This window comes from Vulpes vulpes, chromosome 12 (assembly GCF_048418805.1).
Source record: "Vulpes vulpes isolate BD-2025 chromosome 12, VulVul3, whole genome shotgun sequence".
Classification (NCBI taxonomy): Eukaryota; Metazoa; Chordata; class Mammalia; order Carnivora; family Canidae; genus Vulpes; species Vulpes vulpes.
Genome location: NC_132791.1, coordinates 19,817,653 through 19,832,785, shown reverse-complemented (window position 1 = coordinate 19,832,785; position 15,133 = coordinate 19,817,653). Strand labels below are relative to the sequence as shown.

The following is a 15,133-nucleotide window of genomic DNA, read 5'->3' as shown; positions in this document are numbered from 1 at the left end:
GCCCTCATTTCTGATCTTTTATTAAAAATTATTTAAATGGGGGATCCCTGGGTGGCGCAGTGGTTTGGCACCTGCCTTTGGCCCAGGGCGCGATCCTGGAGACCTGGGATCGAATCCCACGTCAGGCTCCCAGTGCATGGAGCCTGCTTCTCCCTCTGCCTGTGTCTTTGCCTCTCTCTCTCTCTCTCTCTCTCTCTCTCTCTGTGTGACTATCATAAATAAATAAATAAAAATTTAAATGGAATTATACAGAATGTACTTTTCTTTGGGGTATAGCTTCTTTCACATGGCATAGTTATTTTGAGATTCATACACATTTAACACATGCCAGAAATTCATTCTTTTTTATTGCTAAGTTGTGTTCTACTATATGGAGAAAACAGAGTTCCTGTGCCCATTCACCTCTTTTTTTTTTTTTTAAGATTTATTTATTGATGAGAGAGAGAGAGAAAGTGAGTGAGTGGGGGGGGAGGGGCAGGAGGAGAAGGAGAGAGAGAATCTCAAGCAGATTCTGCACTGAGCTGGAGCCCAAAGTGGGGCTCAATTCCATGACCCTGAGACCATGACCTGAGCTGAAACCAAAAGTTGGTCTTGTAACCAGCCACACCACCCAGGTGCCTGCCCATTCAACTCTTGATGGACATTTGATTTATTCGCATTTTTAGCTATTGTAAGTAAAGCTGCTATGAATATTTGTGTACAAATCTTTGTGTGTACCTGTGCTTCCATTTTTCCTGGTTTCCATTTTACCTTTGAATGGAATGGCTAGATCATATACTTCATGTAGTAGATCATACTTTTTTATTTTTAGATTTTTAAAAAAAGTTTTTAAAAAGTTTCTTTAGGGATCCCTGGGTGGCGCAGCGGTTTGGCGCCTGCCTTTGGCCCAGGGCGCGATCCTGGAGACCCGGGATCGAATCCCACATCGGGCTCCCGGTGCATGGAGTCTGCTTCTCCCTCTGCCTGTGTCTCTGCCTCTCTCTCTCTCTCTGTGACTATCATAAAAAAAATAAATAAAAAAAAAAAAAAAAAAAGATTAAAAAAAAAAAAAAAAGTTTCTTTATTCATTCATGAGAGACACAGAGAGAGAGGCAGAGACATAGGCAAAGGGAGAAGCAGGCTCCCTGTGGGAAGCCTGATGTGAGTCTCGATCCCAGGACCCCAGGATCACCACCTGAGCCAAAGGCAGACGGTAAACCACTGAACCACTCCAATGCTCCAGATCATATTTTTAAAAAGAAATCGTCAAACTGTTTTCCAAAGTGATTGTTCCATTTTAGATAACCATCATTGATATGTGAGACTTCCGGTTTCTCTATGTCCTTGGTAACACATGGTCAGTCTTTTTATTTTTTATTTATATTGTTGTTGTCAGTTCTCTTTATTTAAAAACTTGGGGGGCACCTGTGTGGCTCAGTCAGTTAAACACCTGACTCTTGATTTCACCACAGGTCATGATCTCAGGGTTGTGAGACTGAACACCATGTCTGGCGGTCTGGCTCTGTTTTAGTAGGGTAGAACCTACTTAAGATTCTCTCTCTCTTCTCTCTCTGCTCCTCCCTGCCGCACTCCCTCTCTCTCTCAAATAAATAAATAAATCTTTTTTTAAAAGGGTTCTCTTTCTCCTTTCTCTGCCCCTCTCTCCCACTCCCACTTGTGCATGCACTCTCTCTCCACACAAAAAAAATTATTCCGGGTATAGTTGATGCACAATGTTACATTAGGTTCAGGTATACAGCCCTAGTGATTCAACATCTCTGTATGTTATGCTCTGCTCCAGGCAAATGTAGCTACCATCTATCGCCATACAGCACTATTACAATATCGCTGACTATCTTCCCTGTGCTGTGCCTTTTAGTCCTGTGACCTGTTCATTATTCATTCCATAACTGGCAGGCTGGAAGTCCCTTTCATCCACTTTGCACTCCCTTGCTGGCAACCATCAGTTTGTTCTCTGTAAATATAGATCTAATTCTACTTTTTGTTTGTTTGTTTGTTTAAGAAATAACAAATGTTGGCGAGGATGTAGAGAAGAAAGAACCTTCATGCACTGTTGGTGGGAATGTAAATTGGTACAGCCACTGTGGAAAACAGTATGGAGAGTCCTAAATAATTAAAAATAGAATTACTAGATGATCCAGTAATTCCACTGCTGGGTATGTACCCAAAGAAAATGAAAACACTAAGTTAAAAAGATACAAGCACCCTGTGTTATTTACAATAGGCAAGAAATGGGAGCATCCCAAGTGCCCATCGATAAATGAATAAAGAAGATGTGCTACACACGCACGCACGCGCACACGTAGGAATATTACTCAGCCATAAAAAGGATGAGATTTTGCCATTTGCAATAATGTGGATGGACCAAGAGTGTCTAATGCTAAGTGAAGTGAGACTGAGAAAGACAAACACCATCTGATTTGATTCATATGTGGAACCTAAAAAACAAACGAAACAAAGTCTTTTTAATTTTAGCCACTCTAAGAGGCACATAGTCATGTCTTATTGTGGTTTTCATTTGCATTTTCATAATGACTGATGATATTGAGCATATTTTCATGTGCTCATTTGCTGTCCCTCTAGCTTCTTTGGTGAAGGTCCAAATCACTTTCCTTATTAATAAAAATTAGGGTTTTTGTTTTCTTCATATTGAGTTTTGATAGTTCTAGATCTAGTTCTGTATATAAGTCCGTTATCAGATGTCTGAACTGCATTTGCTCCAACAATTTATTTTGAAAGCTCACTTAAAGTTTTTTTTTTCTCACTTAAAGTTTTGATGAAATCTAATTTATTCATTTTCTTTTATGGATCATGCTTACAGTCTCATAGAAGAAATCTTTGCCTAATCTGAGGTCATTTAGATTTTCTCCTGTGTTTTTGCTGGAAGTTTTATAGTTATGATATTTTGCATTTAAGTTTATGATACATTTTGAATTAATTTTTTGCATATAATGTAAGGTATAGATTGAAGGGTTTTGGGGGGGTTTTTGTTTGTTTTTTGCCTTTAGTTACCCATTTTTTCTAGCACGGCTTATTTAAAAAACCTACCCTTTGCCCACAAAATTGCCTTTGGACTTTTGTCGGCACCAGTTGGCTACATACATATGGGTCTGTTTCTGGACTCTGCTCTGGTCCATCGACCTGCAGCATGGGAGGGCTTCAGTCTCTCCACATCCTCCCCAACAGTATTTTCTATTTTTAAAACAATTACAGCAATCTTAGTATGTGTATCTGTGTGTATCTTAGTATCTAATTGCTGTCTGGATTTACAGGTCCCTAAAGACCAATGCTGTGCAGCATCTGGCAGGGTCAGAACATCATTTCCTGCTTCATGGCTCTAGATTCCTCTCTTCTTTTTCACATAGTGATTATAGAGGCGTATCCTCCTGTTATCCTCATACTTTCTGAGTCAACTTCTTTCCTCCACTTGTGTCTGGACACGCTGTTTCCCAGCTCCTAGGAGTCTTACGGTCCTCCCACTTTGGAGTTTACTGTACGCAGGCCACCTCCTTGGGGGGCCCCATCCCAGCAGGGGCCTGAGGTATTCAGCATAGGGAGGACACAGGCCTGCCCACTCCAACACCAGCATACCGTGCTTCTTCTCACCTGCGAATCTCAGCCTTCAGCACCTTGCCTGCTTTCAGCTGGGATTTCAGCTTTGGTGTCTTGTGTCTGCTGGCACTTTGGGATTCTACTGTTGGGCCCTTCAGACGTCCCACTGCCTTCTTCTGCTTCTTCTTACTCGGGTATTGATACCAAATGGTCTCGAGACCTAGATTTCTGATGGGTGTTGTCTCTGGGTTTGGTTTTGCCATCTTAGTTGCTCTGTCTGCTTCTGTGATGGGGATTTCAGGTAGATTGCAAAATGATGCTGTTGTGGCTTCTATCCTTACATAAATTCTTCCTTGTATATAGTCTGTCCCTGCCAGCCTCCCATAGCTCACATGCACATAAATATTGACCAACCCCAGCTGGCCATCCCCCCTCCTCTGAGTGAGGAATGCCCTTCCTTCCCTTCTCCTCTCCATCTTACAAACTCTTGCTTGCATTTCCTGGCCTTGCTAAATGTCACCACCTCTGGGAAGCCTTCCCTGACACAGACCCCAGGTGAAGTCATTGGCTTCTACTTTTTGTCCCCACAGCAGGTTGACTATGTCTCTGGTAATACAACACTCACCTTCCTCCCTGTCTTCTATTTGGGGCTGTAAGCATCTCAGAGCAAGGAACTTGTTCATTCTTCCCATAGCCTGAGTGCCTGGCTCTGAACCTGGCTCAAAGCAGATACTTTGTAGAGGTCATCTTGCATGGTTAGATTTTCCTGGATCCTGTTAGATCCTCTAAGAGTGAGTCAGTGGTAGAATGAATATTATCATTGCCTTGTTTAGAAAGTAGGTAGTGGTTGCAAGAGGTATTGCACACACACATCACCAGTCATTGTGTTGCTATGGTGTATTTGCAGGGCTCTTCTCTTGGTGATTGCTGTTTGTTCACTTATATGGCCTGTCTCCACACATCATACTGTGAGCTGGCCAGAGGCAGGGGCCAGGTCTTCTACATCTCAATACTTAGCCAGTGCCTGGCATGGAAGAGTCCCAGGGAAGGTCTGTTGCAAGACAGAAAGACATTCCTGCATTCCTTCTTGCTAAGCTGGGGCTTGTCCTCTCATCTCCTTGGGTCCTGAGGCCTGTGACTGGAAGTCGGTGAGAAGTCCCATAGCTTCCTTGGGACACCCTGAGCCCGGGAGAAGTGGACTCACAGCGTCTCTGGCTCTGTCTCTCCCAGCCTTTGTGCTGCTGATTGGAGGCATGGAAGTCGGCCTGTCCCACTTCCCCTTCTTTGCCTGCCTCTCGTCGGAGTTCCAGCTGGTCAGCTCCATCCTCGGCTTCAGCTACTCTCTGATCTGGTAAGACGGATGCTGCCTGTCTGCCTTCCTGTGACTCCTTTGGCCATGGCTGAACTTGGACAAAGGGCTGGAGGTGACCTGAGAGCTCCCTGAGGATCTTTGCCCAGACCTGAGGCTCATGATGGGCAGGCAGGGTGACTGGTCCCAGGTCCCATTGTGGCCTCTCTGTGGGCCTGCATTGAAGGCTGCAGAAGGTCAGGGCACCATTCTTTCTGCTTCATGGGCCACTCATGATTAGACTATTCCCAGAAGTCAGGGATATAGCAAACTTCATTTCTGTAAACTGCCAAGGATCCCATAGGGGGATGCAGGAGTCCTGTGTGAATGATGTTTCCCTGCATTGTCACATATCTCCTGGGAGCCCAGGAGAAAATCCATGCACCTCAGCTCAACATTGAGGGCCATTGCAGTCTGGCCTCCCCTCTCTCTCCATCCCCCACGATCTCTAGCACACACCTCAGGTCATACCACACTCCTGCATTCCTTCGTTTACTCACTAACTCAGCAGACATGCTGTCATATCCTCGCTGTGCCCCAGGGAACATGTTAGAGAATAAGAGGGACCCTTGTGGTTCATGCATTCTGACCTCCTTGTCTATATGTGGCTGTTCCCCCTGTGGATCAGCCTCCCCTACTTGGCCTAGTGATAGATACATGCTCTTCCTTCATGGATTGTTGACCCCACAGATGGAGAACTTCTTGACCTTCTGGTTGATGTCTATGTCCTCAGCACCAGCATGGAGCTGGCCCCAGGACTACTTGCTGATTGAATAATCCCACAGGCATTCTGGCCAGAGGATTTGAGCGTTTGTCCCCCTCACTGAGCTGGTTCTCCGCCCCCCCGCCCCAAGCACTGCAGCACTTTCTGTGACAGAGGGATCCTTAGGCCCGTGTGCAGGCCACCTCGGGGGCTTGCAAGCAGCTGACGCACCAGCGACTACAATTCCCAAGTTTGTAAATGGCTCGTTCTATAAAATTAAAAGAGTATCCAGGGTCAGACTTGGAGTAATACAGTACCGTCTGTCAGCCTCTGACAAATCTTCACCCCGGGGAGGAGAGGGTAGTGGGACTGGCTCAGCAACCTGTGCTCCCCAGAAGATGAATCAGGCTGGAACACAAAGAGGATTGTGCGTCCAGTGGGCAAAAGCTTTAGGCTCCTTCCTCAGGGCAGTGTTTACAAATGAAGCCAGTCTGGGCAGAAGGAGCCTAGATGCCAGAGTCGGGAGACCTGGGCCTTGGTCCTGGCTCCAAGTGTGACTCTGGAAAAATTCCTGTCCCTCTGTGGGCTTTGGCTTGCCCACCTGAGTGACAGAGGAAGGAGATCACTCAGGGGCTCTGCTCTGTGGATTCTGGGATTGGGTCCTATTCGAGGCATATTAAATGAATTTGGGGCATGTACTTTGGCATAAGCAGGGTGTCTGATCTGGGAAGGATGTACACAGAGGCCTTCCCGAGGAGGAAGGGAAGGGGAGGTTGTAGCTCCAGGCTGATGGGATCTGGACCTCTTTTTTTTTTTTTCATCGTTTAAAAATTATTTTATTTAAATTCAATTAAGTAATGTATAGTGTATTATTAGTTTTGGATATAGAGGTCAGAGATTCATCAATTGCATACAAGGCCGAGTGCTGATCACATCCGATGCCCTCCTTAATGCCCATCACCCTGTTATCCCATCCCCCCACCCCCCTCCCCTCCAGCAACCCTCAGTTGTTTCCTAGAGTTAAGAGCCTCTTATGGCTTGTCTCCCTCTCTGATTTCGTTTGGGCTTCTTCACAGGGAATATGCTGGGAGCAGCCATAGTACCCCAAACCCTGTTTTTGTCCTGCAGGTTTGCTGTCACCATCCTTTACATCACAGAGTGTCCCCATGGGCAGGTGAGTCCCCACTGAGCTATGTTTAGAGTATTCAGTCCTGTCACCGTGACCAGTTTGTTGTGTGGTATTGGACAAGCCTCTGCCACTCTCTGGGCCTCAGTTTCCTTGTGTGAGCAAAAGGAAAGTTGGAGCCATTCACGATATTCCATTTGTACAGCATCTTTTATTCATCAAGGTGCTCATTCATAGACAGATGTTCTCTCAGTTGATGTTCACAGCAGCCCCTTAAGGTGGGGAACTCCTCAGCAGACCTATTTCATAGGTGAGGAAACTGAGGCCCAAGTGTATTAAGTAGCTCTAAAGTAGTAGCAGATTTTGAGAGTTGAGACCAGGTCTGGCTGACTCCTTCACATAGCCTTACTTTCTCTGTCTATAAAATGGGAGACTTGGGCTGGATAAACCCTCCAGCTTTGCCATGCATTGTCCTTCTTGGAATTGAGAAACTGGTTCATCTGTGTAGCCTTGTATGCTAGGAAAAGGAGCAAGATGAAAGAGAGTGTCACATCTTTCTAGATGTTGCCTAGCAACATCTAGAAGTGTTGCTAGGCAGGTGGGGGGGGTGAGCATCAGGAGGCCACCGGGAGCAGGAGCCAATGGGAGCCTTGTCAAAGTCTCTCCCAGGTTTCACTAACCATGGAGGATGTGATGGAGCTGGATTGGAAAACAAGCTTGAGGGCTGGGCCTTCCCTCTGCATCTCTGTGCTGAAATGCACGAGAACATTCTAACATACCTCTGCCCAAAGAGATACCCTCCACCCTGCTCACAGTGCCAGATATTCCAGATCACAGACATTTTCTTTGGAGAGGTTCCAGACTTCCTGAGGTTCTTCTGAAGTTCGAAATATTCATGGTCAATTAAGGGAAATGGCAGGCTCTTACCTCTATGCTCAGTCACTAATGTTAAGAACTGCTATTCTAGGTGCTGTCCTAGGCTCAGGCCCCCAGATTAACTATTGCATGATTCAAGGCGCTTCAAGGTACTTTGAAGGCTGTATGGTAGTGCTATACCCAGCTCACCAATAAATAAGAAAGTTAGACTCAGGGGCTAATGGGACTTATGAGTTAAAAATCATGGGACTAGAATCCAGATCAAGGTAATAATAAAGATTTCATCTTTATTCTCAAATGTTCTCAAATGTGTTCATGGAAGCACTATGTATGAAAATGAGACATTGGAAGAGTAAAAAATGTCAAATATTAGGAGAAACTTTAAATAAAATTGGATCATCTAAGTAATGCAGTATTACGGAGCATTAAAAGTGACATTTGCAAATAATTTGTAAGCACATGGGGAGCTGATTATGATGTATACAGGCATATGTATTTGGTATAATTTCAATTTATTTTTTTTAAAGATTTATTTATTTATTCATGAGATACACAGAGAGAGGCAGAAATAGAAGCAAGGGAGAAGCAGGCTCCCTGTGGGGAGCACAATGGGGAACTCGATCCCAAGATGCCAGGATCATGCCTTGAACTGGAAGCAGATGCTCAACTGCTGAGCTACCCAGGCATCCCATAATTTCAATTTATAATAGACATATATGTAAGGATAGATACAAAGAAAAGACACTGGAATATTGGTAGTGGTGATGTTTGATGTCTGAGTGGTGAGCATACAGTGGTGAGGATGAGGGGGAGACATGAGTGCCCACATCTCAGCATGCTTCTGCCTGGTACCTGAACATCACAGCATCAAAACCTAACTCCCCATGGGGGCAAGTACTCAGGAAACATAAAAAACATGAAACCAGGGGCATCTGAGTGGTTCCATCAGTTAAATGTCTGACTTTTCTTTTTGGCTTGGGTCTTGATCTTGGGGTCGTGGGATCAAGCCCTGCACCTGGCTCTGCAGTGGGTGCAGAGTCTGCATGGGATTCTCTCTCTCTCTCTATCTCTCTCTCTGCCCTTCCCCCCACTCACACTCACTCTCTCTGAAATAAATTAATTAATCTTTAAAAACAAAAACCCCCATGAAACTAATCACTAAATTGTGAAAGATAAGTCACAATATTATTTGTCTTAAAATAGTGAAAAAATACTTTGTGTGGGTTTTTTTCCCATTAAAATGAAACTAAAATTACAAAAAAACTATGAACAATATCTTGAGAGACCTGTACTCTTGAGAACTTCTGTTGCTGCCAACATGATGGCAGTTATGAAGCCTTCCTGCCCTTCCTTCCTTCCTTCCTTCCTTCCTTCCTTCCTTCCTTCCTTCCTTTTTTTCCCTTCTTCTCTTTCTGTTTCTCCTTCTCTCTCTTTTTTTCTCCTCTCTGACCCTCCTCTCCCTGTTTCTCCTCATTACCCCTCTTTCTATATCTCTCTCTGTTATGTGTATTTTCCAAAAGTAGCAGTATTTGATACCTGATCAGAAAAAGCCGTGGGGTACCTGGGTGGCTCAGTGGTTGAACATCTGCCTTTGGCTCAGGGTGTGATCCTGGGGTCCTGGGATCAAGTCCAGCATCAGGCTCCTCACAGGGAGCCTGCTTCTCCCTCTGCCTATGTCTCTGCCTCTCTCTCTGTGTCTCTCATGAATAAAAAAATAAAATATTAAAAAAAAAAGAAAGAAAAAGCCATGAAATCCCTTTGTATAAAATACAATGGAAGTGCTACGACTCACACCCAGGGCTGCTAGACTGTAGGCCCACTGCTCATGCCACGGGACCGGGTGAGCAGAGATTGACCACTGGCCGCCCAACTCTGAGGGAGTGGGCAGACAGGCAGACCCCTGTCCGCAGCTTTACCGGTGGCCTGGCCTCAGCCCACCTACAGCCTGCACCCCACGCTCTGCTTCTGTTGCAGTTTTTGGGGAGGTACGAGACAGTCATGTTCTACTGGCCTTCACTGCTGTGCCTGGCCTTCCTGCTGGGCCGCTTCCTGCACATGTTTGTCAAGTCTCTGAGGGTCCACCTGGGCTGGGAGCTGCCGATGGTGAGTACTGAGGGGGAGCCCCGTGTGTGTCCCCGCAGGTCTAGTGGGCACAACCGCCTTGTGAGGGAGGCGCAGGTTCTACTTCTCCCATTCTACGTGGGGAAAGGCGGACCCAGGGAGGGGAGTCGCACTGGCCGAGGTCACGCAGCTGGTCTGGAACAGAGCCAGAACTGGACCCAGAGAGCTCAGGGCTTGAGGCTCTCTCTTAACTGCTGTTCTCAATCCAAAAGAGCAACTTTACCCAAATTCCTGGCCTCTGTGACAGTAGCCAGTTAAAGAGACCAAACCCTGACAAGAATTTGTGAGCCTAAGCATACACCCTTCTCTCGCCTCACAGGAAGAAAAGCCTTTCCTGGAAGCTCACCAGGCAGAGCACGTCAAACGGCTCCTGAGGAAGCCCCCCCTGCAGTAAGCCCCAGGGTGCCTCAGTCACCCCTCGGTGTTTGCACCAGCGCTGACGAGCCCTGACAGTGTGGCAGACCGTGAGATGACTGGAAGGGCGCATAGTAGTCAGGACGTTTGTTTGCTAAAGACAGACACTCAACTCGGGCTAAATTAAAGAGAAAACAGAAATGCATGGCCTTCCGTAACTAAAAGTCTAGAGGTGGTCAGCTCCGATGCAGATGGAGCCAGTGACTTCCTTGTTATCAGAACCAGGGCTGGTTGCCTCATTTTCTCTTAGCCTGTGTTAGCCTCATAGTGAGGTGGGCTTCCTCCCTGTGGTGGCCCCCAGAATCTCTAAGCTTAAACCCTCCTGGTTTAAGATCCCAGAAAAAAAGAAATTTTTCTTTCTGATAATTCAAACCAAACTCCCATTGTGATTTATTAGATCAATTGGACCCCAAGCCTTCCCCAAACCAATTGCTATGGCAGGGTGATTAGATTAAGTGGATTGTTAAGCCTGTCACATATTCACCGTTGGAACATAGGAAGTGGTTCAGCCTCACTTAACCACAAGGACTGATGGGAGGGAGCAGGTTCCTAGAGAAAGACTGCAGTGCTGTTACTAATACAAGAAGACACAGCTCATGGCCAAGCAAAAGCACCTGGTCTTCAGTGACCAAAAATAAATGGTGCCACTGCCACCATGTATAAGAGGATGTACCCCAGAGGAGGGACGTGGCTAGTCCAAGGTCATACACTGACGAAGCTTGTACATTGGTTGGAACTACATTTGCTTACATGTAGCAGAAAACACAAAATAATGGTGGGACACGCAAGAGGGAGATTTCTTTCTCATGTGAAAGAATTTTGGAGGCAGGTAGTTCATACCGACCCTGAACTGCCCACCATGGAACTTTGCTGATCATTCTTATGATTTTCATCACGAAGGCTGTCCATGTCCAAGGTAGATGCTGGGAAGGCTCCAGCTTGGACTGGCCACCATGTCTGCATTTCAGACAGCAGGCAGGAAAAACGAAGGAAGGGCAATAGGGTCCCTCTCAGCTGTGTCAATTCCACTTCAGCGCCTTCCCCAAAGCGCCACACCACACTGTGGTCACATCTGATTGGCCTGTGCTTAGTCTTGGTCACTCTTAGCTGTAAGAGAGTTCAGGAGTGATAGCCCTTTAGTTTGGTGAATTGCTCTACTGAGTAAAATTGAGTCTCTGTTCTTAAGAATAAGGGGAGAAAGAAAGCTAGAATCCACCAGTGTTCTTTCTCCTCATTAGATTCTAAGATAAGCAGAGGCAATGAAGTTATTTTCAGAAGAATCAGGCATTTGTTTATCAACCACAGCCTCTCTTTTCTTGTTATTTATTCACTCACAGGGAGTCTAAAAAGTCCTGGTTCCAAACCAGAATATATGAGTGGGACCCTTGCTTTCAGTTCCCAAGCAGAATGATTGGAACCATTGTGTTGGCTTTCATATGCCTGTACCTTGTAAGTATATCTGAACAAATTCTTTTCTTTTTTATAAGTGGGGGTGGATGGTTTAGGGCAGGGGTGATTCTTTAAAAGCTGGGTCAAAGAACTTTTGACCATGGAAAGAACTCACAAGATGCCACTCCATTCTAACAGCAAGTAAAAATCTGAACAAATTGAAAAATCCAGTTCTTAGATCCATAAAAGAAGAGAAGTCATGGTACAAACTACCGCCCCTACAATTGGAGACGGGTAGATAAAAGAACCACAATGGAATGGAACATATCAATCCAGCAATGTATGGAAAGAATTATAAACCACAACCAAGTGGGATTTATCTCAAGTATGCAAGCCTGGTAAATGTTAAAAAGTCAATTAATGTAATCAATCACATCACTGACCGAAAGAAGAAAAATCATGTGATCATACCAATAGATGTAGAAGAAACATTAAAAAAAAATCCAACACCAGGTCGTGAGAAAATTTTTCAGCAACCTAGGCATAGAGGGAAACTTTCTTAATCTGATAAAGAATATCAACAAAAAATCTACAGTTAACATCATACTTTATGGTGAGAAATTAGAAGCTTTCCTACTAAGATCTGGGAGAAGGCAAGACTGTTCCCCTCACCAGTCAACATTTACTTAGGAAATCCTAGCTAAGTAACAAGACAAAGGAAATAAAAGGAATACCAATCGGGGAGGGAGGAGCAAAAATGTCTTTGTTCACAGATAACAGGATTGTGTATGTGGAAAACCCAAAAGAATCAACAACAGCAACAAAAAACTCCAGAAGAGGCACCTGGCTGGTTCAGTCAGTAGAGCATGTGACTCTTGATCTTGGGGTTGTAAATTTAAGCCCCCGTTGGGTATAGAGATTACTTAAAGTCTTAAAAAAAAACTCAACTGGAACTAATAAGCAGCTACAGCAAGGTTGCAGGGTATAAGGTTAACATACTAAAAAGTCAGTTTTCCTGCATGTGGATATTTGTAGCAGCTTTATACATTATTGCTAAAAATGGGAGTGACCGAGAGCCCTTCAGTGGGTGGATAAATAATCTTTGGTACATCCAGACAAGGGGATACACTACAAGGAAATGAACTATCAAGCCCTGAAAAGACATGGAAGAAACTTACATGCATAATAGTAAGTGAAAGATGCCAATTTGAGAAGGTCACATATTATATTATTCCAACTGTGTGACATTTTGAAAGGCAAAATTATGGAGACAGTAAAAGATGAAAGTAAAAAAAAAAAGATGAAAGTACTCTGAAAATTTAGTGAATTGTTCACACCCTCGTGTGAACTATGGAGCTTGGATGATAATCATGTTTTGGCATAGGTGTGTTATTTAAGTGTGTTTTCTCAATAAAAATTTTTAATGTTGGCATAATTCTGACTTTAATATATTTTTTTAAGATTTTATTTATCTATTTGTGAGAGACAGAGAGACGCAGAGACACAGGCAGAGGGAGAAGCAGGCTCCATGCAGGGAGCCTTGATGTGGGACTTACTCCGGGACCCTGGGATCACGCCCCGGGCCGAAGGCAGGCACTAAACCGCTGAGCCACCCAGGGATCACCCTGACTTTAATATTTTATTAAACACAGGATCAAAACACTTCATGTGGTCAGTTACCTGAGGTAACTTGTCTGAGTCAAAAGTGGGGTGAACATGGAGAGATAGAACTGGCAAGACCAAGTTGTCTTTTGTTGTTATTGTTTTTAAAGATTTTATTTATTCATGAGAGATACAGAGAGAGAGAGAGAGAAGCAGAGACACAGGCAGAGGGAGTAGCAGGCTCCATGTAGGGAGCCCGATGTGGGACTCGATCCTGGGTCTCCAGGATCAGGCCCTGGGCTGAAAGTGGCGCTAAACTGCTGAGCCACCCGGGCTGCCCCCAAGTTATCTTTTGGATGATACCTATATAAATTCATCCTGTGATTGAGTTTTAGATGAATGTACTAGGTAGGTAATGCTGAAGTACCACATAAACCCCTAAATTTCAGTGACTTAGCACTATATGTATATTTGCCCATATAACAATGTTGAGTGGGTATTCATATTTGAGGGGGGCAGCAGTCCTCTGTGTGTTTTTCCATAACCCAGATTCTTCCACCATATGCCTTATGATCCCTCACCCTCTGCATCTAGTCAGCAGAAGGGGAAGGTATATGGAGAAATGCATGGGGTGGGGGGGGAGGTTCAAAGACCTGTGTGGAATAGCACACATTCCTTCCACTCCTCTTCCATGGGCAAGAACCATGCCATGTGGCCACATCTAACTCAAGGGAGGCTGGGAAATGTAGTCCAGCTTTGTGCCCAAAGAATGAGAGAATGGGTTTTAATGGACAACTGGAATTTTCTGCAACATGACTTGGTGTTACTGTGTTCCTTAAGTCTTTCATGGTTATCTACTGTATGCCAAGCACCATGCTCAGACCTGGAAGAGAGAAGACAGCTGATTCAGAAGAGTCTTGGTCTGGGAGAGACCTGGTCTAAGAGATGGGGATACAATGTGGTATGAAGTACCTGCCATGTAAAGAGAGAAAAAAAAAAAAGATGAAAGTACTCTGAAAGTTTAGTGAATTGTTCTAGTTTGAGAAGCTCCCTGAAGATGGTAACATTTGGCTGCGCATTCAAAAACAGACAAAATTTGGTTGATGAAGTAAAATGGTAGTGGGAACTCTAGAAGTTTTGGTATGCTAGTAGGTGGCATGAAGGCATGATGCCAGGATGATGGGAGTGAGCACGTGTGACATGTTTACGGAAAACAGTACTTCCTATAATGTGGTTACTACCAAGATACTATATACAGGAAACAGTACTTCTGTAACTTGGTTACCACCAAGAAGGAGAGCAGATTCGGCTAGAGTTGTCCCCAATATCGCTCCTTATTCACAGGCATTCATTTCAGTTTGATGTAATAAATGTTGGAAGAGTTCCCTGAGCCCTTGTAGGACCTAGTCTTGTATGCTATAGGGTGAAGAAAAGAGTTTGGGGTGACTCCAAAGAAGTCATAATCCCACTCATCTTGGTACTGTTTAGAGTCTATTTCAGATGAGTTTTGTACTTCAAAGAGTTTTGACCTCAAAACCAAAGAAAGATCCATGTGTTATTCACCTAGTGGGCTGGACTCAGGAGAGACTTTGAAATGTTTGCTCTTTGTACCAGTTCATTGTCATTGAGTTCTGCATGTTCGTGTTTGTGAGAGACGAGCTGGATGTGTTTGAAGGGGAGCTGGAGAACTACATCGCCTCCATGAACCAGACGGGGACCCTGACCCCAGTCATCCTGCAGGTGAAAGAGCTGATGAGCGTCAGCAAAGGTAACACCGTCCTGCCACCTTTGCTGGGAAGGTGTGGGAAACTGAGAGATAGTGGCAGGTGCACACCTGGGATAATGATTGCTCTAGGATTGCTATTACCTGCACAAGGTGACTGGTTTTGGAGAAAAGTGGGTTACAACTGATAACATGCCTCTCTGGGTGATTAGAAGGCCAATGGGGTCAGGATCTAGGCCATTTTGTGAAAACCTGTTTGGAGCTGAGTTGAACAGGCCC

At 44.8% G+C, this 15,133-nt stretch overlaps 1 protein-coding gene across 6 annotated transcripts in view; it reads left to right on the top strand.

The window, feature by feature from the left end:
- LOC112930875 (stimulated by retinoic acid gene 6 protein-like) overlaps window positions 1–15,133 on the top strand; it is a 69,570-nt gene that overhangs the window by 38,981 nt on the left and 15,456 nt on the right. For 4 of the 6 annotated variants that reach the window (XM_072727893.1, XM_072727892.1, XM_072727890.1 and 1 more), the window contains 4 exons: window positions 9,580–9,708; window positions 10,046–10,116; window positions 11,478–11,589; window positions 14,746–14,899. In XM_072727893.1, coding sequence (XP_072583994.1) covers window positions 9,580–9,708; window positions 10,046–10,116; window positions 11,478–11,589; window positions 14,746–14,899 — 466 coding nt within the window. Of the gene's footprint in view, window positions 1–4,782; window positions 4,904–6,731; window positions 6,778–9,579; window positions 9,709–10,045; window positions 10,117–11,477; window positions 11,590–14,745; window positions 14,900–15,133 lie in introns of all 6 variants that reach the window. The other 2 variants (XM_026013328.2, XM_072727889.1) reach the window with 1 other exon arrangement.